The sequence below is a fragment of the Melanotaenia boesemani genome, chromosome 15 (assembly GCF_017639745.1).
Source record: "Melanotaenia boesemani isolate fMelBoe1 chromosome 15, fMelBoe1.pri, whole genome shotgun sequence".
Taxonomy (NCBI): Eukaryota; Metazoa; Chordata; class Actinopteri; order Atheriniformes; family Melanotaeniidae; genus Melanotaenia; species Melanotaenia boesemani.
In genome coordinates, this window is record NC_055696.1 from 14,442,318 (window position 1) to 14,468,591 (window position 26,274).

Genomic DNA, 26,274 nt, shown 5'->3' on the forward strand with positions numbered 1-26,274 from the left:
GGATGGTTTATTGACACCGGGGGAATGCAGGGAATAATCCAGATGAAGTCTGACAGAGACTGGCGGCAGGTTTCCTGAGCTGCAGTGGAACACAAACTCTTGAAACAACTCCAGACATAAACAGTGGGGATCCACAATCCAACGGTGTAGTACTCAGACAGGCAAGGGTCATTTACAAAGAGGCAGAGGTCAGACTACTTATCAGGGTCGGGCAGGGATCAGTGGTCTTTCCAAAACAGGGTCGATGTCCAGACAGGCAACGGCCAGGAAAAGTCCGATGTGGAATCAGGCACAAGGGAATCTGAGGGACAAAACAGGGTCATACACAGAAATCTAGAGGCAAGCGAAAACGCTGGATATCAACAAGAAGAACAATGCTCACCATCTGGCAGGGAAGCAGAGACGAGAGAGATTAAGTAGGAGAGCGAGCTGGTGGGAATGATGTTTAATCAAGGAGGCCCAGGTGGAGCAGATGAGCTTGATGAGGAAACGGAGGATCCTGCAGCAACGACCACGACAAGCGTATATTCGTAATTCTGGACACATTATTCTTGAAATTGAAAGTGTGTTTGGTGAGGATAAAGTCATTTAACAAGGATGCTTCTTACCACAAAGCAAAAATTGTTCAGACTCTCATTTTGAAAAAACAACAGCAGTTTCATTTAATTTCTTCTTGGCATGTTTTACAAAGCCTGAATGTTCAGCTGCTAAAGAAAAGAGTTGTGCCTCCCCTTATGAACATCCTTCATGAATGATCATTTTTGCTGGGGGTTTTATGAAAGCTTTGTGATGGGCTCTTTCTGATTAATATGATCAGTTTGTGGTTTGATAGCCTGTAAAATCATCACACAAAATCCTAGATTAATGTATATTGCTTTGTAATATTTAAAGCTTAAGAAAAGATATAATTGATGCTTGTTTATGGAACACACAAACATGTCTGAGATAACTGTAGACAGGACAAAAATCTTTTATGTTTGGTCTTGAACTGAAATGTGATCATTTTAATTGTTTTCCAGGTGTCCATATATGGAATAGTAAGGTATGGCTAATGTAGAATATATCACAGGCTCCACAGCAGCACATTTACATTTATTATAAATATTCTTGCTCACTGTGTCCTTCGTATGATAGATTTACCTTTTCTGAAACAATTTTTTAATCTTTAAAATTTGAAAAGCCTATTCATTTACAATTAAATCCATTAATTTTTGTGCAACCCATAACTCTGTTACTGTCTGCAGAGAGAGCTTTATTTTCCAGGTTCAAGTCATGTCAATGCCGTCAGACACACAGGAAATGGAAGAGCAGATACGGAGCATTCTACTGATGCCTTATAACAACAACTCCATCTCCATAGCAACTGAGGATGTACAGATAAGCCGCATATGTAAGTACAGTTATCAAAGATGTGCATGAAAATAGGATTAGTAATTTAAAACGGGTTCTTTACTTTCTCAACTTTTATCTCAATCTCATCTTTTCAGTGATTTATAATTGTAATGCAACAACCCAGCTGACTCTGAAAGGCCTTTTTACATGGCCTGACACTTTGGGAGGAAAAACCACTACTTGCACATGCCCAAAAAACCCTCAGCGCAATGCCACCCGACACTGGTGAGAGTTTTAGCTGAATTATATGATGTTTCTGTACATCCTGAGCATCACAGGGGATATTTGTAATATGGCAAGTACAAAAACATGTTATCATTATTAGAATTCAGCCTGTTACTGAAAGTAGAATAAAACACGAATCATAGTCAGGTTCTACAGAAATCAGTGTGTTCAAAAAGGCTCTGTCAAGTTATATTAAGGTCTTGCGTTTTATGTCTGAAGAGTTAAGACACAACTCAGAATTTAAATCATTGGTGGATGGGATCTGCATAAAACTCATGCAGCAAACCCTAATAACTATACCACAAATATTATGTTTGCAGCATCAACATAATCAGCAGGCTACATCTTGAAGGCATCATTAATATCTGCACAAACACTTCTATTAGTACACCGGCAGCATAACTGTAATAAATCACACATACCACCTTGTATCTTTCTGATATTTACAGGTGAAATCAGGCGATTCTTCTATGTATTTGACTGCATGACAGCCAATAAAAATTTTATGCATTGATAAGTACAGTATTGGTCTGAGGAGTATTGATTACATCCATTGGTTCATATTTGCATAGCTTTCTCACTATGGTGACTCTGTGTTTAAGTAATTAATAATAGTGCTATAAAAGCATTAATCAGGATCTCAGTGTCACTGATCAATGTTAAGCAAAACAATTCCCAGAATCAGCCCAGTAAAAGGTCTCATAAATGTCATCAATTCATCACCAGCTCATTTTCTGCTTTACAAATAAAAGCTGATATGGCTTCTTCTTTTCCTTGCTAGATTTAGACGGTTGGAAGCAAAGGCTGGCATTAAGATTTTTAGTTAAAAAAGTTATTTTAAAAATATATAAATCTGTGTTTGTATTTGTTTGACAGCAAACTGTGCCTCGAGACCTATTGGATGGATCCAGATCTGGAGGACTGCAATCCCGTGGTAGAAACTATCCTTGACCTGGACCATGTTGACGTCACTGCTGGTCTGTGAACCACCCCTTTCCTTCCTTTGTCACTCAGTAAAAAGCCATTTTCATTACTGAATCTCAAATGTTATGTTTAAATTTAACATTAAACATTCACACAAATCTTTTTTCTCCATTTAAAGATCATACTTTCTGCTTCTCAACATTTAGTTAATTTGATTAAAATCCCATGCTGGGTGTTCAATATGGTAATAAGATAATAAACACAATAATAAACACAAATAAGATGAAGAAAACTTTTAAACAGCAATTTATTTCAACTCAAAACGTAATATTAGGGATTAAAAACATTCTGATTATTCTATAAGGACAACAGTCAGATTTTATTTTTTAATATTTGAGTAGGATAAATGATTATTTTAGGTTGTGGCTGCAAAAATAATCTTAAGATTTCTTCTATCTGTTCTTAATCCTCTCAGGGAAAAGTTGGCTTCCTCTGCATACATATCTAAACCTGCTATAAACAAAAAATACTCAATGAGTATCATTATTTTCATGCTGTGTCTTTTATCCGCAGATAATGCATTGGATGTGGTGAAAATGATTGAAGACTTACTAAAAAACCACTCCATTCTCATCTACAAGGAGCTGGTCACAGTCCTCAACAAGCTGAAGGACATTATTAACGTCAGCGTGGTCACACCCAACCTGGGCCAAGCTCTAATCAACATCATTTCAAACATACTGGAATCTCAAAGTGACCTTGTGCCTTTTACTAACAGGTAAGTATGGATAGTTGAATTAAAAATGCAAGTAAAACGTGTGCTAACTCCTTCTTCTTTCTCTTTAGTATCCTAAATATTACAGAAGCAGTCGGAGACAGGATGGTAGGCTATGAGGGGTCTTCCACCCTGGTTGCTCCAGCAATTGGTATCTCAGTGGTGGATGTGGTTCCTGGGGAGTTTGAGAGCTTAAGTTTTGGAGTGACGTCTGATTGGACTGGCACAATGCCGGAGGTTGGACCAGAACTGTTTTTAACCTGCTTCATCTGCCTACTGAAAACAAGCCACCTTTAGACTAAATAGGGCTACGGCATGAATAGCATTTTTAAAATGAACAATGTATTAAATCTAAAACATTCCTGCTGCTGTTAAAGTTAAATATTATTTTTTTATATATATGTTGTAGATTTTTATTAACAGGTGCCCCTTCAATGGAACAGTGGCTTTCATCTCCCTGCCATCGGCCCTGCAGAACAGCTTCCCACAACAGGGTGTGAACCAGAACAAATCCAGAATCCAGTTTCAGTTCTACGGCAACCAATTCCTCTTTAAGGTACTACTTCTCATTGCATTTAAAGTCGCACAAAACTTCTTAAATACTTGGGTAGAAACAAACTGATGTGAAACTTGTGATTCATATGTTCTGTCTTTAATTTCAGAGCAACCACAAGGGTCAGATCCTCAACACGTTTGTGGTGTCGGCCAGCGTGACCAACGCCAGCTCTCCAATCAAAGACCTAGATGAAGACATTAAAATCACACTCCACCATCTTAAGCCCAATAAAGTAGGAGAGTCTGTCTTTTAATCATGAGCTGCTCACACTTCTGCCAACATAATGACTGAATAAGTAAATGATACATTTAATGACAGTATTTCATTTTAATCTCGGTTGAAACTTTAAAAGAAGGTACAGTGTGTGTACTGGAACTTCAATAAAAACAGTAAGTCCTGATTGAACTTATCGTTGTTATAATTATGTAAATGCTGGATGAGCCATGTGATTTTAAATGTTAACATGACCACACAGATGGACATGGAGGCTGGGATGATTATGGGTGCCGAATATACAACAGCAGCTCTGACGATACAACCTGCCTGTGTGATCATCTCACACACTTTGGAGCTCTTCTGGTATGAACCAAATTGTTCAGATTAATATTTCACTAGAAAGCACTTTTAGTGCCAATCCCACTTCCTCCCCATGGCCTTACCCCTCTTTATTCAAAGGTAAGATGTCTTCTTTTCTTTTAGGGATCAAAGAGTAGCAGTCATCGAGCCTTTTAATCAAGTCCTTTGGATGGCATGAAGAGAACTACTCCTTTATCCCTAAAAAATGGGGAAACTTACTTCTGCAAAAAGGAGGAGGGGCTAAATGACGGGAAAAATTTAAACGGTTGTGGCATTGTTGTTATTACTAGTAGGATTAATGACAATTGTTGTGGTTAGAATATATGGTCTTCAGGTAAAAGAAAGTGGTTCTACTAGCATTTGAGCAGCAGAGGGTGCTCAAGGTCTTCTCTCTCAAGCAAAGTCGGACAAATTAATATTTGTGCACCTGTGCTGTTTTTACAGGTGAGAAAAATAAGATACAAGATAATCTGTGCTAAACATGAACTTTAAATAGCAGCTTTTTGGGTGCAGGTTAAATACACTTTCACAAATTTGTTGTGTAGGTTTTAAATATAAATTTATAAAAACTGACAAATGCATATAATTCACATGTATAATTCACATTCAAACAACAGAATGTGACTTATACTACATGTGGTGTGTTTTCTACGAAAGCCACAAACACAATCGTTCAATACAAAAGCCCTTCCCTCCATATGTGATGGCAAAATTATTAACCTTTATAGTTTTCCACTCAAGTTCTTCATACTAGCTTAAACTTGGTTGTAGAAACAGGAGAAGTTGAGAGTTGCTTGTGGGTGAATGTACACATTCAGTCCTGTTGACAAAGCAGTGTGTGTGTGTGTGTCTAGGATGTCTCCAGGACTCCGCTGGACCCAGCTAATGAACAGATCCTGACCATTATTACTTATGTCGGATGCGGAGTCTCCTCGCTGTTCTTGGGAATCACCGTCCTCACTTACACAGCTTTAGAGTAAGACTCTACGTATGAATTGTTCAAGCTTTTCTACAGCCCTGCAAACACAAACACATTTGAAAAATATTTATATCTTTAGATCTCTAACTTACACTGTCTCACCAACTGTTACTCTGCTAGTGATTGCATATGTGTAAATATCTGCCATTACTTTTTTACAATATCAAATAAGTTTCATGCCTAACGTTTTAACTCCATCTTCAACCCAGAAAGCTTCGTCGCGACTATCCCTCCCAGATCCTCATCAACCTCTCTCTGGCCTTGCTGTGTTTGAACCTGGTATTTCTGGTCAACTCTTGGCTGTCCTCTTGGGGTATCTATGGCCTGTGTGTGGCCGTGGCATCCATGCTGCATTACTTCCTCCTGGCATCATTCACCTGGATGGGATTAGAAGCTGTTAACATGTACTTTGCTCTTGTCAAAGTATTCAATGTCTATGTGCCATCATACATCCTGAAGTTCTGTGTTCTGGGATGGGGTGAGTCATGGTGGCTCATAAAAGTTTTAAACACTAACATTAGAAGTTAATGTTTTCTAAAATTATGGCAGGCACTGTAGATTTGTGTTTGAACTCCTACAGGGGTTCCTCTGGTGATATGCATCGTGGTGCAAATTGTGAACCAAGAGGCATACGGCAGTCACCTCTACACAGATACTCGGTCCACTTTGGAGTCACTGGACAACTCTGACAACTTGTGAGTCCTTGTTTCATCCTCTATTCCTTTTCATGACTAGATACATTAAAGACACAAGGATTTTAAAAAAGCGAGACTAAATTAGCCCTAAGTGGCTGAAGTTAAGTTGTTATAAATACATTGTGTGTTTTACTAATTTGTGGCCAACTTTAAATGTTTCGTGTTCCTACTCTGTTTTACGCTCACTCTTCCCTGTCTCTGCGTTGTTTTTGTCTTCCCCCCTCAGCTGCTGGATCCAGGACAATGTGACATTTTATGTATCTGTGGTTGCCTACGCTGTGCTGATCTTTCTCTTTAATACTGGGGTAAATTAGATCATTGAAGCACCTCATTCAAGTAAATATGTCCAAACAACTTCTACTACAATATTTTAGTAATTAAATTTAAGGTAGATCACGTTTTAGACAAGCTATATTAATTAAACCAAACTATCAGACAGTACCATACATCTTATTTTACAATATTTAAAAAGAAAGACAAGCCCTATGATTAAGGTAACTTGGCACATCACTGTTTAATTAAATTAACCTTTTTATATATTTAAAATGTAATTATCCTGCTTATTTTTTATTTCTTAACCCTTGTGATTTGACTTACACAAGTCATTTTTTGGATCTTCTTTTAGGTTTTTGTGGTGGTTCTGATTCAGATTCGCCAAATGCGATTCAATAGTCCAGCAGGGATGCACAGAGGACTTCTGCATGACCTCAAAGGCGTTGCCAGTCTCACCTTATTGCTTGGACTAACATGGACTGTGGGCTTCTTTACCTGGGGACCTGCAAGGATGTTTATGCTATACCTGTTCTCTGTACTGAACTCCCTGCAAGGTTGCAATTACTTTTTATTTCTGAAATGTATATAAGGTCCAACAAGTCTATAAAGCATAGAGATTGCATTGAAGCATATAACAAATAGCAATTTTCTAGCATTTAGGATTTTATTTTCAGTAACAAAAACTTGTCCAGCATGTCTTCATATCAAGCCCTTAACCCTTAATCTGACGAGGTTTAACAGCTGTATTTGGTGCTTTCTGACAGCTTTGGGTCATCCAAGGTGATTAAGAACTAATCTTATACTCTGCTGTTTTTAAAGGCTGATTTGGATGGCTTATGGACAGTTTTTAACTCTATTCAGTTCCTCTTTTTAACCAAACAGAGCTTTAAGTTTTGCAGTTCAAATCATCCTGATTTGCTTAAGAAACACACCAAAGTTCTACAATAATACAGTGAATATTTTCCTAAAAGCATCTACACACACACACACACACACACACAAAAAAAACTGCCAAGATAGAATCTGCTCACTGGGCATGCTCAGAATGTTCTTCTCTTGTTCTCTGACATTATGTAGACATTATCGCCACCTACAGGCCAGGCATGTGTACTGCACGGTTAAGGATTTCTGCATTCTGTGCTGGATGAAGATACGTTGAAAAATTAGGGTCATGGATGTCATTTTTTTTTTTTTTTTTTGTGGGTGGGTGGGGCCTTTTTTTCCATAACTCTACTTCACAACTACTTGTACATCTGGTTTTATCTTTGAATGATGCAGCCACATTATTAAGTTAAATATCTTGCTCAAATACAAGATAAAAATAGTCTGTTAGGGTAAGAGAACAATGTACAAGATTCAACATAATTCCCCAAATGCTCATGCCATTTTAAAACTTTTGTTTACTCCAGGCCTTTTTATCTTCCTCTTCCACTGTCTGATGAAGGAGAATGTGAGAAAACAGTGGAGGATTCACCTATGCTTCGGCCGCTTTAGACTTGAGGAGCACTCTGGTACAAACAAATAAATATACAAGCATCAGACTTCACAGAAACAGTAATCTAATATAACTCCTGGCTTGATTTCTATTACTTTTTGTCTGGGATCTTTCTCTAGAGTGGAGCAACTCTGCATCGGTTGGAGCCCAAGTGAAACCCAGAGAAAATCCTCCAAGGGCAGCAGTACCATCAGTCCGCTCAGTCAAGTCCAGCTCCACAGACAGCACATCAGCATCTTCTGATTCCAGTCAGAGAGACTCATCGTGCAGGAGACCAAACCTGGGTGAGAAAACACAGCCCAAAACATCACCCAATGATGAGCTTGTCTATGATGCAGCTGCAGTTTCAGTAGTATTAAAAGGAAACAATGATGCAAGCAAAAAATGTTTTTAATTATAATTTTTTTTTTAAATGATATGCTTCACAACACAAACATTTTAAAAAGACATGCATCAGGTAATGCCATTAAACTCATTTATCTATTAAAGACATTAAAGGTTACCACTAAAAGTTTGAATTTAGCCAGTGTACATTCTCACAGACTCGGATATCTCAGTCTCTCTGCTGCTAGAATCCCAGTGAAGGTCACTGCTTACATTAATGAGTCTGCACTGACGTTTAATAATTACATGACTTTGTAATTAAGCGGCCTTAAATGCAACTTAAAGGACAGAACTGTTATTTCTTAAAAGGTTTCATTCACCATCTGACAGTTCAATTTAGGTTTGACCCCAAACTCCCAGGCATACAATTTGCACCCCCCATAAAAATGATTACTTTTTCACACCTCTAAAATGCTCACAGATGTTTAATTATCTTGCAGGTCTTTTTGTGAATAGCCTAGCTCTTCCTCGAGCCCAGAGAGACCCCTCAGATACAGCAGGTTTGCCTTCCTACAGGGGAATGAATCCATCACGTGGCTGGAGAAATCATCTGCTAGATGAGCAGGAATAGTAAAAAGACCAATGTATATCTGCACACCCATACATGCACTATGAAAAAGCTAGACATTTCAAACAGTAGTCTAATCATCCTGTCCTTCAGTACAAGACAGAGATGTGTAATAAAAGCAGAGTAGTGCCAAATGTATCTGGAAGTTGTCAGCTTCATGAGATAATTTTTCTTCATGCAGTTCTATTGTTAATTTTGTTTTTACTAAATATTGTAAAAGAGCCTGTAATTATAAAGACATGAGCAGTTGCATCAGCTCCTAGGAGGAGTTGGTTGCCAAGCAACTGGTGAGTGGAGCTATGGTAACAACGGACTGTGGTACAACACAGTTTGTATAAGATATTTAATAAAATAAAATACCCCCCCCACAAATTTAAGATAAAGTCTCTCTGGTGTGCATAAAAATGTGTTCTTCAGATTTGATGTCGTGTAACATTGTTTATGTGCAGTTTTGTTCTGTAAAATCTGACATGTTCAATGTGATCAGTACATATTGGTCTTCTTTTTCCTAGCTGTCATTTCTGGTGCTCCTTTTACACACATGAAGTGTTACCAAACTAATGCGGTCTTGGGTGTATACACTGAATGTTTTAAATTTGTGCTGGCAGCACTGACCAAGGTCTGTGTTACAGAGTATGACCTTGAGATCTGACAGATTTATGGGAACACTTCTGCTGGTGCTTTCACTAAATATTGTGAGGTGTTATTGTTTGCACAAGAGGTAGTTTCATCCTATTACACAAAACTATTTGAGTACACAGAGTAAGACATGGTTACCTGCAATACTTCAGTTAGCTTTTTAGGAACACCACAGCCCAAGTTAGTTCTGAGAAGCCCATAGTGTACTAATAAAGTATCCCTCATTCCATTACACCACCAGCAGCAGTCTGAACATGATGGACCCAGTGGTAATGTTTTTCCAGTCTTCAATTTGATAAACCAAATTTAATGAACCCATATGAACTGTAGCCTCAGTTTCCTGTCCTGACATGAGGTGACAGGCATTAGGTGTGGTCTTCTGCCGCTGTAGCCCATCTACTTACTTTTAATGTTGAGCATTCAGAGATGGTATTCTGCATGTTTGTTGTAGCCAGCTGCTATTTGAATTACTATTGTATTTTTTAATCTACTTAATGCATATTTTCTTTTTTTAGGACCTTTTTTAATACCAAAAAGATTGTGTGTAAAAATCCCAGTAGATCAGCAGTTTCTGAAATAGTCTGGCTCATCTGGCACCAAAAACTATGCCACATTCAGCCGCTTAAATCCGTCTTCTTCATTCTGATGCTCAGTTCCAACTTTTGCAAGTCACCTTGACCAAGTCTACTTGCTTAAATGCATTAGCTATTTGTTTTAAAAAGTAACTGAATAAGTAAAATGCTGGGAAAACAAGGGTCATTATTAACATACTAAAAACAGGAGGTGAAAAGAACATCATAGAGGCATCAACCATATGGTTGGAACTGATAATTTAACATCCTGTACATTACCCATGCAGGCATATCTGTGGGTGCAACCATAAAAACAAGTTTAAAATATCTTGGTGTTTTTAGAATCTTGTGATATCAAATGAAAACAACAACTACAAGCTGCAAATACTCCTGTTCATTGCATGCTCTTTATGTTCATGACTTGCTGAATATTTTTTGATCCATTACAGCAAACTTAGATGTTTTCCAAGCTACTGGCCACAAGACTGCAGCACGATAATGTTGCTCTCTTCTACTTGACACAGCAGGGAAAATGTTCCCCATTTAATACGCCAAGCCTTTAACCAAAGTATTTCCACCCACAACTCATTCAAACAGACTCTTTCAGTGTGGTGCACAACAGTTTGAGTCTTGTTTATTTTTCCTCAAACACCTACACAAACAGAAAACTCCAGTGTTATACATGAAACTAAATAATCACCACTGTTAAAACTAAAACGCAAAGTGCACTGAAGAATGCTGAATGAAATCTCTAGGGGAACTTAGATAAACTCTGAATGTTTGCGGTGGAGGGTTCAAGCACTGAAGCAATCCACCATCTTTTTTGAATTCCAGGGTCCTGCGTGGATGCTCAGGAACTTTTGTTTGACCACTTCTTTTACTGTCTGGTACACAGTGGCTTCCATCTGTAAAACAATAAACAACTTCAAGCAACACATATGTGAGGCCAAACTACTTCCACTTGAACACTGAGAGGCCGCATACCTTGAGACTGTGGTAGGTGGGAAGCTCCAGCAGGTAGTTGTGCCCACCCAGCTGTGCAACTTGGCGGAAATAGCTGTAGAGGGCTCTCTTGCAAAGCCTGCTTGAGAAGCCAGGCCCACTCACTGAGGGAGAGCTGCATTAAAAACAAAATGACATTTTAAAAGGCACCTTTCTACATTCAAAGAAACTTTTCCTGCCTAAATGTTTGTAACATAATGCATGAGTTTTCAAAGTTTTCTAACCCAGTGATTAGTGTTTTAAATACACAAACTGTCTTGCATTAACACAGAATGCTGTTTAGAGTACAAGACACTCATTTGCTTCATTGTTTGTTTTTTTTTTTTTTTTTTTTTTTTTTTTTTTAAATACAAGCATATATAAATATATATTGGATATAAATATATATCATACTACATATACTGAACAATTACATTTATTTGTCATGTTTTTGTTTAGTGGCTTGTTAGCAAGCAGCAGTGACAGATTGTGCTCAGCTGATGTCTCTTCAAGTAACCGGCTGGAACATCAAAAAAATGTAAATGTGCATTTATTAATGCTCAGCGTTCTCCACTGCTTGTGAGGACAAAGTGTCTGCTTCAGAGCTTAGCTAAGCGAAACATAAAAATGTCTTTGGCCAGACAATTCTTCCACACTGCAGGAGCAATGTGTGATTGTTTTGCCTGAATGAGAGGACGGAGGGTTCCCTGCAGGCAGCACTTACTACTGCCACTTACACATTTCTCGGGAAAAACCCTGGAGTGGACCCTTGGGAGCGGAACAGTGGTGTCTATACAGATAAGGTTTGGAGGACATGTTGAGTGTGACAGCACTAACAGAAGCTGACATTAGCAGATGCTCATCTCAAATCCAGACCAAGACACTGCCGACAGCCCATGATATTCCTCATCCTAATACATGCTTTTGTTTTTACTTTTTTCCAATGCTAAGTATAATCTGAATAAAAGAAAAATGTGAGTACTGGCCAAATCTTTTAAAGACTACTTCAGTACTAAAAACCAGTGTAGCTAGCTGTAATTGGCATCCTACTTCTTTATCAGTAAATTAAAGCAATCTCAAGTGATACTAGAAGCAGACAATTTTATCTCCACACTATAATTATTTTAGTGGGCGTTTCTACCATTCCTTTATTAGTCATCACCTCTCTTGCACTCTATTGCCTGTAATCCCCCTTCAAATTCCCTCTTTTTTTTAGCATCTATACAGAATGTGGCACAGATCTCATCCTAACATCTAAAGCTGGGGTACTGCCCAAAACTAATAGTTCAAGCTGCAGGAGAGAAGCTGAAACCGCTAGCAACACAAGAGATGAGCAGGATGTCAGATCTATTTTTGTCAGTAATCTCTGCTCAAGGACGACACAGCCTCTAGAGAGAGCTGTGTCTGTGCCTTACTCTTGCAAGTGGACATCAACAGTTGTCTGCATTTCCAAAGCCAAGAGATGGCAGGAGCCCCAGGTCATACTGGGGTTGTCAAAATGGCAGCCACATAAAACTGGCCAATAGTTCTGCTTTAGTATATCACTGGAACTTGCTGTAAGAGCGTAAACAAGGAAAGTTACAGCTAGTTTAAGCCTGTCTAGAATAGTACAGGATGTTATACTGGCCACACATTTTTTGGAGGGAGGAAGATTATATATAACTTTACTCCTTCCAAGTTAAAAAGAAAATTCTCAATTATTGTACAAAGCAACGTACCCCTCAACAATGGTGCCCTGGCTGCTATCTAAAACTTCAATGTCCTTGTCTCCAAGACACCAGTTGATGCTGAGACTTTTGTGCAATGGGGACGTCACAGAAGGCCCCACGTAGCCGCCACAAAGAAGGACGATATCTTGTTTCTTGTAAGATGGCGGCAGAAAGTCCTCCCACCCATCTCCTAATTGCTTGTTGGTAATATCAGTCACTTCCTTGTTAAATATCTTCTGGCCTCCTGTATAAAAGTCAATTCACAAATAAAAGTTATATAAATAACCTTTTAATCATTACATTATAAGCTAATAAAAATGGCTGTTGAAATCGCCACTCAGTATAACATTCAAGTGTTAATCTGAATATAAAGTACAAGTCTTTACTGTGTTATCATTACACCACCCTCATCAAATTATGACTTCAAATAATCAACACAAAACTACAGTGAATCCTTCTCATAATGAATAACGTGTTTCTAGCAGTGTGGAATATGAACAGTTTGACAATTCTTTACCTAGCACCATACTGGTGATGTAAAGTGGCTGAATAAAGTGGGTCAGTAATGCACCCTGAACCCCAGTGGTAGTCCAGCGACACAGCTTGTCGCTTGCAGACATGCAGCAGACTTTAGAACCCCACAAACTTGGGTCAAGGTAGGTCACAGGGACCAGCAAGCCCTTGGTGTGATACTGCAGTTTCGTAGGGTTCCAACTGTTTGCAGAGCCCCTAAACAGGAAATGGCACATTTTGATCAGTGAGTCTCTTTTAACAAAATTCTTTCAAAATGACAAGAATATGAACTGTATTTGTCAAAAGAAAAACAAACTATACATATTGAGACAACTGTTTTAAAATATATATTAAAAAATTCCAAAACAAAACAAAACAAAAAAAAAATCAATTTATTGATTTTTGTTGTTCCCTTAATTTCAACTGTTCAATATCATATTTTCAGAAGCCAAAAAGATTAAATAAAAACCTGCACATATATTACTCCAAGGAATATTTGCGTTCAAAATCTGGCTCTGAGCAAATACATATATTAAAAGGATCAAAACAAGGAACTGATAAAAACAAACTGCTGTACTTGAAGTTTTCCCGTGCTCCCTCAGGGGAATGATTGGTGTAAAGATGCAGGCTGATTTTGGGTTTGAGCTGCAGCTGGTGATTGTTTGTGCAATTCTCAAAAATACACTTCTCCTTGGCCTTTGGATCAGCATCAAAAAACAGCAAAAGCTGTTTGTACAGAAACCTGAAAATAAGCCAGGAAAAATCATTTTGAATGTGAAGCTTAATGATCCAGAAGCACATATCAATAGTACAATGAGTTACTCAATTTAGCCTGTGTTCAAGGATTTTATTCTAGTTATTCAAGAGACAAAAACATTTAAATTAATTTATGAGCATTATTCAGTTTTGTATGAGGTGACTGTCTATTGGCTAAAGAGTATTTTGTACCTTAGGAGAGCCCTTCTGGCTATGATGATGGCATGGCAGTCATGGACCATCGTTCCATTGTAGCAAAGCCATTTGCTGCAGCTTGAATGTCCAGTGCCCACAGACACCACCCTGTAATGCTCATATGGACGACCCTGTGTATCCAACACTTCTGAGAGAAAATCAAATCATTTTTCTTTCAAGCATGTTAAAAACTTTTCTGTTAAATGCCAGAGACATGATCACAGAAATACAGCTGGTTTGGGGAATCACCAGTATTGCAGTATTCACAATAAATTGGCTTTTATTAAAACAGAAAATATTGTCAATTCAACTAGTAAAACATAAAAAAAAGAAAAGCCTTTTCAACTATCTTTATTAGGAACCTTTTATCTCTGCATCTTGAACAGATTGTTTTTACATGACAGTTCTGAATGAACTTTGTTATCTACAAAATTTATTTATCTATAAAATTTTTTTTATAGTTTTCCTACTTGTACCTGGCTCTACTAAAAAGAGTAAATTATTTTTGATATCTTACTCATGTTGTGACTTTTGGCACTGGTACTACGGCTTCCTTTGTTTCATTGAAAAAGAAAACTAAGTACTTATGGTCTGAAACATACAAGTTCTTAATATATTTGCAATTGCTTTCTTTGTATTTAACTGTAAATACAAAGTAAATACAATGTAACTGTAATCCCATATCACCATCATCTAAAAGATGCACCATTAAATAAAATAAAACTTCATAAGTGTGATTTTCAAACACACACATCTCAAAAACTAAGGCTTGTGACTAAAAGGAAACATTATTTAATATTGTATTACAATAAGACTTGTCATAAATTTCTTTACACTAAAAATACTGTGTTTTTTTTAATCAGTGCTGAGATACTGTAATATAAAAACTTAATCAAATTAAATGAGTAATTAATAGATATATCATTTTAACAGCAAACCTAACATGTTGGGAAAACTTACCTCTTATCAAGACAAACGCTGCCATGTGGCTTTTACAGTCATGAAAATCTGGACACATTTTAAGAAGGCTGTCAAACGTCTCGCTGCTTATAGCTGCCATGTGATTCTTGTGCCAGTCAGTCTGCCAAACTGCAAGAGACCAAAGCTAAATGAAGTGAGAATAATAATAATAGTAATAGTTTTTATTCTTCAACAAATGTGTTTAAAATGGGAATATTTACTGCAACAAGAAGGGTTGCCCATCCATCACGCATTTAAGGCACCACTGCATTGTGTCCATTTTTGTACAAAATGTTTGGTCATTCTTTGAACAGCTTATGTAGCCATCACAGTATTATCTGTGTTATACATATAGATCATGAAAATTTGGTTTTACCTATGTGTCTACCTCATTACTGTTAAGAGGGAGGGCATCATCAGTGCTATTTTTTCTTGGACTTAAGTCTGTGCAGTCTAAAATAAAGTTTAAAAAAAACCCTTACAGATCCAACAGAAAGATGGCTCTGCTTTGCCTTTTTCTACACTCATCTTCTACCACTGTGTGGTTCACATTTTTAAATTTGACCAGAGCAGAAATCAGCTGAAAGCAACTGCGACTGCAGCTTTTAGGCAGAGGAAAGCAGTTCTTCACTGCCCTGCAGGCTGACCGGGGAAAAATGAACTCAAAAGAACCAGCAGTATTTTTCATCAACAGCAGATATCTGATGGTAAATGAAGGGGCAACAGTAACCATTAATAACAGATCCTTCATGCAAGGCAGGCACTGTTTTTTTTTATATTAAATTTCCTTCTGACTGCACCTTCAGACTTTGGGTTTTTAGGTGGATTGTCGCAGTCCTTGATGGGGCTGTTCAGAAGCTCATCATCTAAGGGTATGCTTTTAGGAGGTGATATACCATAGAGACAAACTGTAGCTTGATCAGACTCTTTATCCTGAGAAAGAGAAAAAAAAAGTACCAATTACAAATGTGTTATCAACCTTTACCCTACTTTTCTAGCATTTACTGTCCTTATCACAAGATGATGAAAACCTTTTATTATGTGATAGAAACTGAGAATGTCTACTTTTCAGTTTCAACAAGCTTGGTAGAAATGATAGAAGAAAAAAAAATTAAAAAGAAGAAATAGAAATGTGCAGTCTGACAGATATCAACATCTTAGGGAAAAACTCCAAACATAAACAAAATGCCCTGAACACAAAGCCTACTCTAAGAAATTCCTTCTTATTTATTACCTCTTCTCCTAACAGCATGTCACCAGAATCAAGTTGATCATTACAGATAGGAACAGAAGGCCTCTTCAACCTCGGTCTGTCACCTCCTTCACAGAGTAAAGTGTTCTGTGTGTGGTCATGGTCTCCAGCAGGATGTGCACTTTGTCTAGGAGGATAAACAGAAACCACTGGATCATCCAACATACAGCTGAAAAAGTGCACTCTCTACAGTGTGAGGACTGCCTCGATGATACCCCTCTGTGCTGATATAGATACGATATCCTATATAATAATGTCTGTTCTGACTCTTCAGTGTTACTTTCATACATGTAACTTACAAACAGCCTTAACAAACAGGATATTAATATTAGCAACCTTAAAATCAGCTCTGCTGAATCATGTATTCATGAACTCTGCAGCTGCAACAGCTAACCTAGCCATTATAGCATTGTGGTGTAAATATGACATGATAATGACAAAAGAAAATTTTAAACATCATCTGACAGCTACACTCAGTTGTGAAGTGAAAACAAAGCCACAAGTTTGAACTTTTTAAATGCCCTGAAAAACACCATTTTATTCAGTGTATTAAAAGTTCAGATCTCAGATAACATTGACATTAATAAAATCCACAAATACTGAATCCATTTAAGCCTTTAAAAAAATCTCAGATTACTACAATGACAATGAATTTAGCTTGTTTAGCAGTGTGTGTTCCGGTGATACATGAGAAGTTCTTGCCGTAACACCAGAGCAAGAGAAATAGTTTGGCTGCTCCTCACTGGGGGGCGAGTGCCTCTACCTTCACCGCCTTGGGAGAGTTTTAAAAACATTGATAGTTGTATCTGATTTTCAGGTAGTTGACATAGTTACAAAATCTGGTGGTGGAAGTGTGTCATGTGTGTGCAGATCAGAGCAGAATGCCACCGTGAACACAAAGAGCAGCTATAACATGCATGGTGAGTCTCGTATATATTCGTAGGGGAAACACTGCTCCATAACATAACTGTAGGTAGATAATCAAGCAACATCTCTATGTAAACATGACTTCTTAACAGCATTTTTTAATAAAAGCTATAAGATTATAAAACTAATTTTGGCTATATTTTCCCCTCAGTGACATGACCCTTTGGATGCCAGTTGGCAGCAAGTCAAGGTTAAAGCTGGAGAGTGATGCTCTATAGAAAGGCATCATGGCATGTCTCACTAGGGCCTAATAAACCAATTTATCCCCCTACATGCTTGACTTGAGGTGTGAAAAAGCCTGTGGGCTTAGAAACACTCACACTGCTTCATTTACATATCATGTTTTCAGGTGGCACAACTTTTTGGAGGCATCTCTGGTTTGATTTTGGACAATTTCATGAAAGACATGGTCTTTTTTTCTTTTAATGGTGAAAGAAAAGGATTAAGCTCGCAAAGGTTCATAACAGATTCAACCACTGAGCCACCAGCTTGTTCAGTTAGCTGAAACTGTGGGTACATTCATTAGTGAAACTCTCCAACCGACAGTGAACATACCACATCAGAAGTGGCCACACTCATTAGCAAGCTGCTCACCCTCCTTCTTTGAGACCTTAGCGATGACACAATAAAAGACAAATTACTGCTGACAAAGAAACACAGTTTGATTTTTCTTTAATTCATCTCCTGACTGCCATCCCTTGGTGAGACAAAGTCAATTAGGTACATCTGCCTTAATGCAAGCAAAAGAAAGGTGACACATTTTCACCAAAAACTCATTCAGTACTTTTAGCCCCAGGGAACTAAATAATTGCATCAGACCCCCAGTTGTTTGTGTTTCCACTGAAGGCTGAAGTACCAGTAAGATTAGGCAAATTAGTCAACTAATTCACTGCTGGACATCTGTCTGGGGAGAATGGGACTGTGCTTGGGATGAGAAAGTGCGTAACAGCTGCTATGACATGAACAGTCATTACTGTACCTGCATACAGTGTTGTTCTGAGGTATGTTTTTTTTCAAGCTTTTTAAGATAGCCACTATGAAGAAATTACAGGGTAATGATCCATTTCTATAATTCACTCCTGTGTTTTCACAATTCTTCATTCATTCATACACCTCTCTTCTACTCACTGAACAAATCCAAACAATGCTTATATTATTTTACTTTTTGTCTTTATTTTTTTAAAAGTTTGTTTTAATTTACTTTTACATTTAAACTTTTACAAAAGAGTGTTTGCAATTTTCATTAATTTTAACTATTTGTTTATTCAATGGTAAAGGCTAAACATAAGAGTAATAAGCAATCATAGTACTGAAAGTAGTTGTACTACTTTCTCTTCATGAAGAGGATTATTACCTCAGCCCAGCAGCGCTGCCAAAAACCGATGAATCGTCTGTCAGAGGGACTTGAGGATAGCGAAGGTGCACACTTTGCTCACACTCAGTTTGAACACACTGAAAAGTAACAGCATTTCTTCTTGGACTGTTTTTAAAAACTTCCTGGTCTCCCATGCTTGTTAAACAATCTGTAGAAAAATTAAATGAAGTCAGGCTGATGAATAAAACATAAAAGTCATAAAGCAACACCTGCTGAGAATCTCATTTATTTATTTATCTTCATTTAGAATGTATTCATGATTATTTACAGATACACACACAGATAGACAACTGTTAACTTAAGTGCTCATGACACGATTTAGACTTCCTGTAATTTTGTAATACAGTAATACAACATGATGAAATAGAAAGTTCTGCGCAGGTGTAAGTCAAACAGGCTTTTTTTTCTTCACGTGAATATCCGACGTTCAGAAGAGCGCTGTACCAGGGGCTGGAAACCGAGCTGCCATGTTGTGACGTAAGTGAGAAAACAGTTTGCGGCTGGCTGATCATTCTACACGGCTGATAGAAACATTTGAAAACATGGATGATGGTGCCAGTACAACAAATCTGATTTGTGTGACCAAACTGTCCTCCACCATATTTGGAGAAGTGGACTTCCTCAGACAGAGTTGGAGAGTGACGGTGGAGAGGCCAACATAGCCGCTGCAGCAGCAGCAAATAGACAGCAGAGGAACACAGATTGGTATGCCTGTCTTATATGTTACAAACAAATTGTTTTTAAATGTAATTTATTTAAATGAAGTATATTTGTACTAAAATGAAAATATTTAGCCTACCTGATACTGTGACAAGGATAGTCAACCTGTAAATAATTAAATTTGAGATTATTGTAGTTGAATTGTTATAATATAGACTTTAAATGGCTGTACATTTGCTATTAATCTGACCAGACTTTTTTTAACACTAGAAAGAACAAGGTGGATATTTTGACTATTTTGAAATTAGCACAGGCCTATTTTATAACTTCGTCAAATAAAATTATAAAGACTTGCTGGTCCCTTAGTTTTCCCCAAAACTACATGACTATTAAAACTACTCTTAATGTTAGTATGTAGAGAATAGAGGAAATAAGATAACGTCTACCTGTGTCGGCCAAATGATTGATGTAGACACATAGGATTTTGCGCTGTCCTATTTTTAGATTCCCAGAGTTCTGGACCATAGGGAAGTGTTCTGTAAAGGGTGGTATGCAGAGATGGATTGATGCTGTATTTTACAACGTACTGGACTTTGTAGGAATGAATGTCCAAATAATGTTCAAGAAGTGCAATGAAACCCAAACAGCTCACAGGGGTTTCTGCAGCAGATGACAGTGGAATCCAAAGTTGCGGCAGATTCCTGGAAGGAGGTGGTCCGATGTACCAAAACTCCAACGCAGGCAGCAAGCAAAGTCGGTGTGGATGCTGCAGCAGAAGCAGAATCTTGATCTGAGCTGCTGTGACTTCTATATAGCTGTTTTAGTCTTACAGTTATTAGTGTAAATTTTCATGACAGTATCAGCTAGCCTCACTCTTACTTTTGTCATGTTGTTTGGGTGTTCTCTATCACTTAAGGTGTATCCACCCCGCTCCATATATATATATATATATATATATATATATATATATATATATATATATATATATATATATATATATATATATATATATATATATAATATATATATATGGCAATATATGCGCAAATTGAAGTTTAGCTTATGTTTCTGTTAAAAACAAGGCTACAATTGTTGTTTCATACTTCGTTTTGTAAAATATTACTTGATTAGGGCTATAAGCTATTATTATAAGCTATCTGTTATTTTAGCTGTTTAGATGGCTAAGTTAGCTATAAGTGGAACTGAAGTTTAAATGTCTCGGTCAAAATTACCTCTGCTGGCCGTTTTAGTAGTCTAGTTATAAAATCGGACCTTTCTACTATTAAAATAAAAAGATAGCCTTCTATTTTTAATTTTCGTAGGTGCCAGTGTAATCTGTGTGTGAGCATGACAACACAGGACTGGTGTATTTGCTGTCAGAAGCAGGACAAGAAGAAGCAAAAAATTCAGGATCTGTCACTGGTCATCACAACTTCCCCATGGTGTGCCTGAATGAATCAGCTCAATCTGCAATACAACACGAAGGCATTGCCATAATTTTTCATCAGTAAAACTATTTAAAATTAGAAACTGTCTGCTACAAAGCTGTTGGGCTTCCTGTCAACAGAGCTGGCAGGATTTCTCAAGCTGACATCATTTCCGCCTTCTTCCCCAGTGCGAGCAGCGCCCACAATCCAGTCAAATTGGCCGGAATAGCGGGACTTAGTGATGTGCTATGTGCGAAAGAGCCGGCTCCCATCGAGTGAGAGCTGGCTCCTAGTTTTTTTTTTTTTTGCTGCCTGCTTAGCTCTCAGTGCTCAGCCCCAGCTCTGCCCATGGCACTGCTTTGTTTGGATTGGCCCGCATGGACAGGCGGGCAACCACGTGAGGATATAGGATCATACCATTATAAGGGGATGGAGACTGACCGCGCTACACTGCGAGTAAGACAGCAGACAGCCATTAGGAAGAGTACGTGAGTAAGTGTGTTGTGTCATCAAACCTTACTCACAGAGGAGAAACCGGATCAGCCATTCAAGATGAGGCATTTTATTTTTCTGAATGCCAACCTGCATTGAGGACATTAATGCTGCTTTTTTGAGTTTGGTTCTCATTCTGTTTTGTGGATTTGTTTGCTGTTCTTTGTTCATTTGTGCAATATAAGATTTTTGTTGAAATAGTAAACAAAAGTAAGTGGTTTGTATCAGAATAAACGCACAAAAGGAGGCAAATATAAGGCTTCTCGTAACAATGCTGAACACAAAAGGGTTTTCAAAACACCATTCTTTAATTTTTGATAAGTTAAGGTAAATTATGGGGGTAAAAAAGATGCTAAATTAAGAGCCGTTCGGGAGCCAAAAACCGGCTCTTCTTTGGGAGCTGAGACAAAAGAGCCGGTTCTCTGAAAAGAGCCGAACATCCCATCACTTGAGGGGTTTTGTGGTTTAACTATTTTATGCAGGCACACTCGCAACTCTTATAAAAAATAGTCAGGAGTGACTTTTTTGTTTATAAAACGTGGCAAAAAAAATTGTCAAAATCGTGTCATGAGCACTTTAAACTACAGGCTAATAACTGTAACCTCTCCGGACTTGTGATCTTCTAGCAGTTCTTAGCTAAGCAACATGTTATTGCTTTGCTGTTTTCAGTTCAACAGAAAGAATTCCATGCTCGTCCGTTTCTGCAACAAAAGTGGATTCGTGCAATACATACTCCAGTTTAGGATATGATTTTTACTCAAAACTGTATTGTAATTTAGAGAGAGCGAAAGCGTGAAAGAAAGAAAACTTAACATTACAACCGTAGCTTGCGTTGTTAGCCCAGGTTTTGACCAATATCGCCCTCAATTAAATCGGTTAACAACTAGCATCACATTGCCAACGGCTTGTTAACTAATTTCTAATTTATCCAGTGTAACTAAACGACTTTTTAAATACTTCAAAATCAGAGGACAAATCTTGCCGTGCCAGGTCTTTGAAAGAAAACGGTTGATGTGCTAACAAACGCATCTTCCGTGGCTAAAACGTCTGTGATGCTAACGTGACATGCTAAGCAATATCGGTATGTTTCTGCTCTAACAGGCACGTTGCGTTGTCTAACGCTTAATTTTGCCTAGTGTCAACAAAACAGAGACTATAAAACGACCATATTTCGCTGTGAACTTACCTTATTACAAGTTTCTCAACTGGAAGAGAAGAGTCCGTCGTCGTCGCGTGCGGCCGTTTGCGTAACGAAGCAAGATGAAGTTCACAGCAACTGCAACTGCCATCTAATGAAGCTAATAGGAAGTGGTTGAAGATCTGTCAATAATAATTTTGAGGTAGTTACCTGTTCTGTATTCATTGCTGCCTCGGAGGTCACTGGAGCCACTTGTAGATGAAAACATGTCAAGTCAGATTCGTTTATATAAGCACATTTTCAACAGGTCATGCTGCCCAAAGTCCTTTACAACGTAAAATACATCTAAAATAAAATAACGTGCACAATAGTAGAGGGACAAAATAAAACAATACAACAAGGTAATTAAAACAAAAAACTAATCAAAAACAGAAACAACAATGACTAGTTATATATATGTATATATATATATATATATATATATATATATATATATATATATATATATCTATAAGTCAACTTGAGGTCAACTTGTGATAAAAGCCAGTCGATAAAAAGAGGGATTTAAAATGCTCCAGTGATTGTGCAGATCTAACATTTACAGGGAGGTTGTTGTAGAGTCTTGGATCTGCCACAAAAAAGGCTCTGTCACCTTGAGACTTAAACCCCGTCCTTGGAAAGGAAAACATAAGCTGGGAGCTGGATCTCATGTTTCTTGCTGGAGCATGGATAAATAGAAGCTCATACGGGTATGAAGGAGCTCAGCTGTTTAGTGCTTTAAAGACAAAAAGTAGGATTTTGAATTGGATCCCGTAAGAAATAGGAAGCCAACGTTGCAAAGCCAAAACTGGTGTTATGGGCTCCCTCTGTTTTGTACAGTCAGCAGATGAGCAGCTGCATTCTGGACCAGCTGAAGATGATGGACAGAAGATTGATCCAAGCAACAGGAAGATGGATTACATGTTCAAAGACATTTGCTGGAAGGTATGGCTCGATCTTAGCTAGCTTGTCTCAGATGGAAAAAGCTTGATTGGACTACTGCTCTCACCTGCCTACACATGTTCATGTCTGGAAGAATTTGGCCACCGACAATTGCCATCCATTCAAAACTGCATTTGGCATTTAAAGTAATCTATGCCTATTTTTACTCCCAAATGTCAATAATTCTTACATACTACACGTCAAACTATGTATGGTGAAATCATATCAGAAATTTCCCCTCAAGTCTCTACAATGTCTGAATACCATAAACTCAAGTCTGTATTTACACAATGATATCTATGTGGATGTCACCTTTGTTGATGGAATTTATATAGAGCGTTAAAATGAAAGGATGGCTCCGTCATGTTTTATGTATGGACACAGTAAATAACCAAATAGGTACAGAATGGTTTGGTAATTTCTATGAATTTAAAATGTGTCCCTGCTCACATGCATACTTTCTCATTCATACCAATACAAACACATATGCTAAATCTCCCAAGATGAAATGAGTTGTTAAAATTAGACCTCCTCATCTCCCTTATACACATTTCACCCAAGTATGTGGCATATTTGCTGTAGAGAAACATCCCCCTGATCATTGTGAAACTCAAGACTGAACTCTATTTTCCTTTGCCTCACCTCTAGAGAATGCCCTCATATGTGATCTCCTCCAAATGAGGCTTTTTTTATGACAATATGTGTGTGTCTTGTGTTTCAGTGTGACTGTGTTTCACACAAGACTGTGAAATGCAAAGTCAAACGCATCTCAGGAGATCCTGCTGAGGCGAAGAGGAAACAATCCCATGTGCCATCTTCATTTTAAATACCACCTATTCCCTCCATGACTCTGTTCTCTTTTGTCTCTGCCTAGTCCCAGTTATCTCCATATGTCCTCCTTTCTCTCCTCATTTTTTTCCCTTTCACACCCACACATTTGCTTGCAAAGATTTCCCTGTTTACTTTTTAATGGGAACTGTGGTGGCATCCAGAGAACCACAGAGCTTGATTCAATATTTTATTTTTTTTTTCTCTTCAGGGACACTATTTCCAGAATACATTGTCACAGTTTTTGTGTTGGAATATGGACAAGTCAAACTGTGAAATACTGAGAGTGCTTGACAATTTTTCTTAGCATATGTCATTGTGTTCATGTTTGTGAAGGTGTGATTGTGCTGGTATGCTTGCATATGTGTGTGCGTGCTGTTGATGAGCTTCCTAGCTGATGGCTGGCTGTCAGTGATAACACTGTTATGTATTATGCTAATTAACACTGGAATTGAAAACCTCAATTTAAAACTGCAAATTTTTACTTAAATTATTGTCATTCATTAAGCCACATATACTCATCCAGATGCTCAGGCTGAATATACATACTTAGGATGTCTGTTTGGAGTCTAACACTAAATCAGCATCGTGAGATGGTTTAATGCACAATTTTTTAGGCGTAATAGTTCCCTTTAAGTAGAATATCCCAGTAAGCAATTGGCATGAAATGTGACCCACGCTTTTAAGCACTTTGACTTATCATCTTTTACCGTGAGCATCATGCCAGTGCCAGCATAAGGCTAATAGGGGTGCTTTCATGGCATTGAATTCAACATAGGGATGTTTCTTTAAAAAAATAAAGAGAAAACACTGTATTTTATAACAAATACTGGCCATTCTGACCTTTTCCTCTCAACTTAGCCACATTGTTATATTTATAGACTTCATAAAAGAGAGTGTTCCTCATTTATCTGATTAAGTAAATACTGCAGAGTGTGTCATTGTGTTCTTCTCACCAGTTGACCTTTGCAGTCTCTGATTGCACATTTTCACAAACACAAAACATGGGACCGGAAGAAATATTCTGGCAAAAAGAAAAATGGCTGCAGGATTATTTTTGTTTCATTCAGATTTATATGTTTAAGCTATGACACCAGTCCCTCCACGGAAAGGTCATGTTTGTTACTGCTATGAGGCGCCTGTTTGTTAAATAAATAAACTGTTAATAAAAAAACAACCATGAATCTTGAGAAGGGTAAACATTTTAATAGCATGTTAAAAAGGAAATGTGAATTTATCTTTTCTTCTAAGTGTGTTATGTTTTCCTGCTTGCTATGGGGAGTGGAATCACAGTGGGTGATTGCACATCGCAAATAAAGCTAATTACATTGTCTGCATCGTTTTCTCATCCGCAGATAACTGCATCTGACGTGCTTATGAATGAAATATGAAATCTGTACAACTGTTTCCAACTGGGCCACTGTCTCCATGCACAACTGAGCAGATGCATTCAGAAAGGACATTTATAATTTTCTTTCTCTTAAACAAAATTGACAGGCTTTTCCCCGGGCTCACCACTAGAGGGTAAAAGTCTTTTTCTCATCCACCCTCTGTTTTTTTCTGATACTCTCACATGACCTACAAATCATCAGTACACTGAGAGGGAGCAGAGGAAAAGATAGTGCAAGGGCTTATAATCCAGCTTCAGCCTCCAAATGAAACACTGTTGATCCAGAATCCTGCAATTTTCTTCCCTTTTGTAGCAGCAGAGGAAGTACTTTATGGTGGTTATTCTGCACTAAACAATCTGCTGAGCTTGAATGTTGGGTGTCTGATCACATATCCAAAAAGAGCTGTCAAATAGGAAATTGGTCTTTTAGTAGAGGACAATAAGAGACAGCACTGTGACTAGTGATTACTTTATATTATACTTAGTAAATGGCAAAATGCTATGGCCATAAATGGCACTACTCTACTTGATTAATGATAATCAGATTTTAAGTCAAAATCCCATGTGTGTGTTTATTGGAAAATATGCAAACTGGCTTAAGCTGGAGGAATAAAAAAAAATGCATTTAGTTACCAAA

At 37.7% G+C, this 26,274-nt stretch overlaps 2 protein-coding genes and 1 long non-coding RNA gene across 4 annotated transcripts; 2 read left to right on the forward strand and 1 right to left on the reverse strand.

Annotated features, from left to right (window-relative positions):
- The first annotated feature begins 464 nt into the window (after positions 1-464).
- LOC121654418 (adhesion G-protein coupled receptor G4-like) lies at positions 465-9,201 on the forward strand. Of its 2 annotated transcripts, none has more exons than XM_042008548.1 (19): positions 465-572; positions 1,020-1,042; positions 1,245-1,390; positions 1,488-1,617; positions 2,494-2,594; positions 3,115-3,319; positions 3,388-3,553; positions 3,726-3,872; positions 3,979-4,104; positions 4,225-4,261; positions 4,348-4,451; positions 5,303-5,424; positions 5,637-5,905; positions 6,008-6,122; positions 6,349-6,427; positions 6,748-6,949; positions 7,805-7,906; positions 8,010-8,174; positions 8,715-9,201. In XM_042008548.1, exons 3-19 carry the CDS (start codon positions 1,273-1,275, stop codon positions 8,843-8,845), a joined length of 2,319 nt encoding a protein of 772 aa, XP_041864482.1. In that variant the 5' UTR covers positions 465-572; positions 1,020-1,042; positions 1,245-1,272; the 3' UTR covers positions 8,846-9,201. The 2 variants fall into 2 exon arrangements, with proteins under 2 accessions (XP_041864482.1, XP_041864481.1); XM_042008547.1 differs by having other exon boundaries at positions 1,264-1,390.
- Positions 9,202-10,660: 1,459 nt separating this feature from the next.
- Positions 10,661-22,590, reverse strand: adad2 (adenosine deaminase domain containing 2). The gene is made up of 11 exons (XM_042007482.1): positions 22,487-22,590; positions 18,701-18,869; positions 16,402-16,546; positions 15,968-16,100; positions 15,168-15,296; positions 14,205-14,355; positions 13,834-13,998; positions 13,261-13,472; positions 12,753-12,987; positions 11,038-11,170; positions 10,661-10,958 (listed from the first exon to the last, which is right to left on the reverse strand). The coding sequence occupies exons 2-11, from the start codon at positions 18,853-18,855 to the stop codon at positions 10,848-10,850; spliced, it is 1,569 nt and encodes a 522-aa protein (XP_041863416.1). The 5' UTR covers positions 18,856-18,869; positions 22,487-22,590; the 3' UTR covers positions 10,661-10,847.
- Positions 22,553-25,519, forward strand: LOC121653820. Its single transcript, XR_006012872.1, has 3 exons — positions 22,553-22,640; positions 23,318-23,422; positions 24,141-25,519. It is a non-coding gene; the product is annotated as an uncharacterized LOC121653820 (long non-coding RNA).
- Positions 25,520-26,274: the final 755 nt, after the last annotated feature.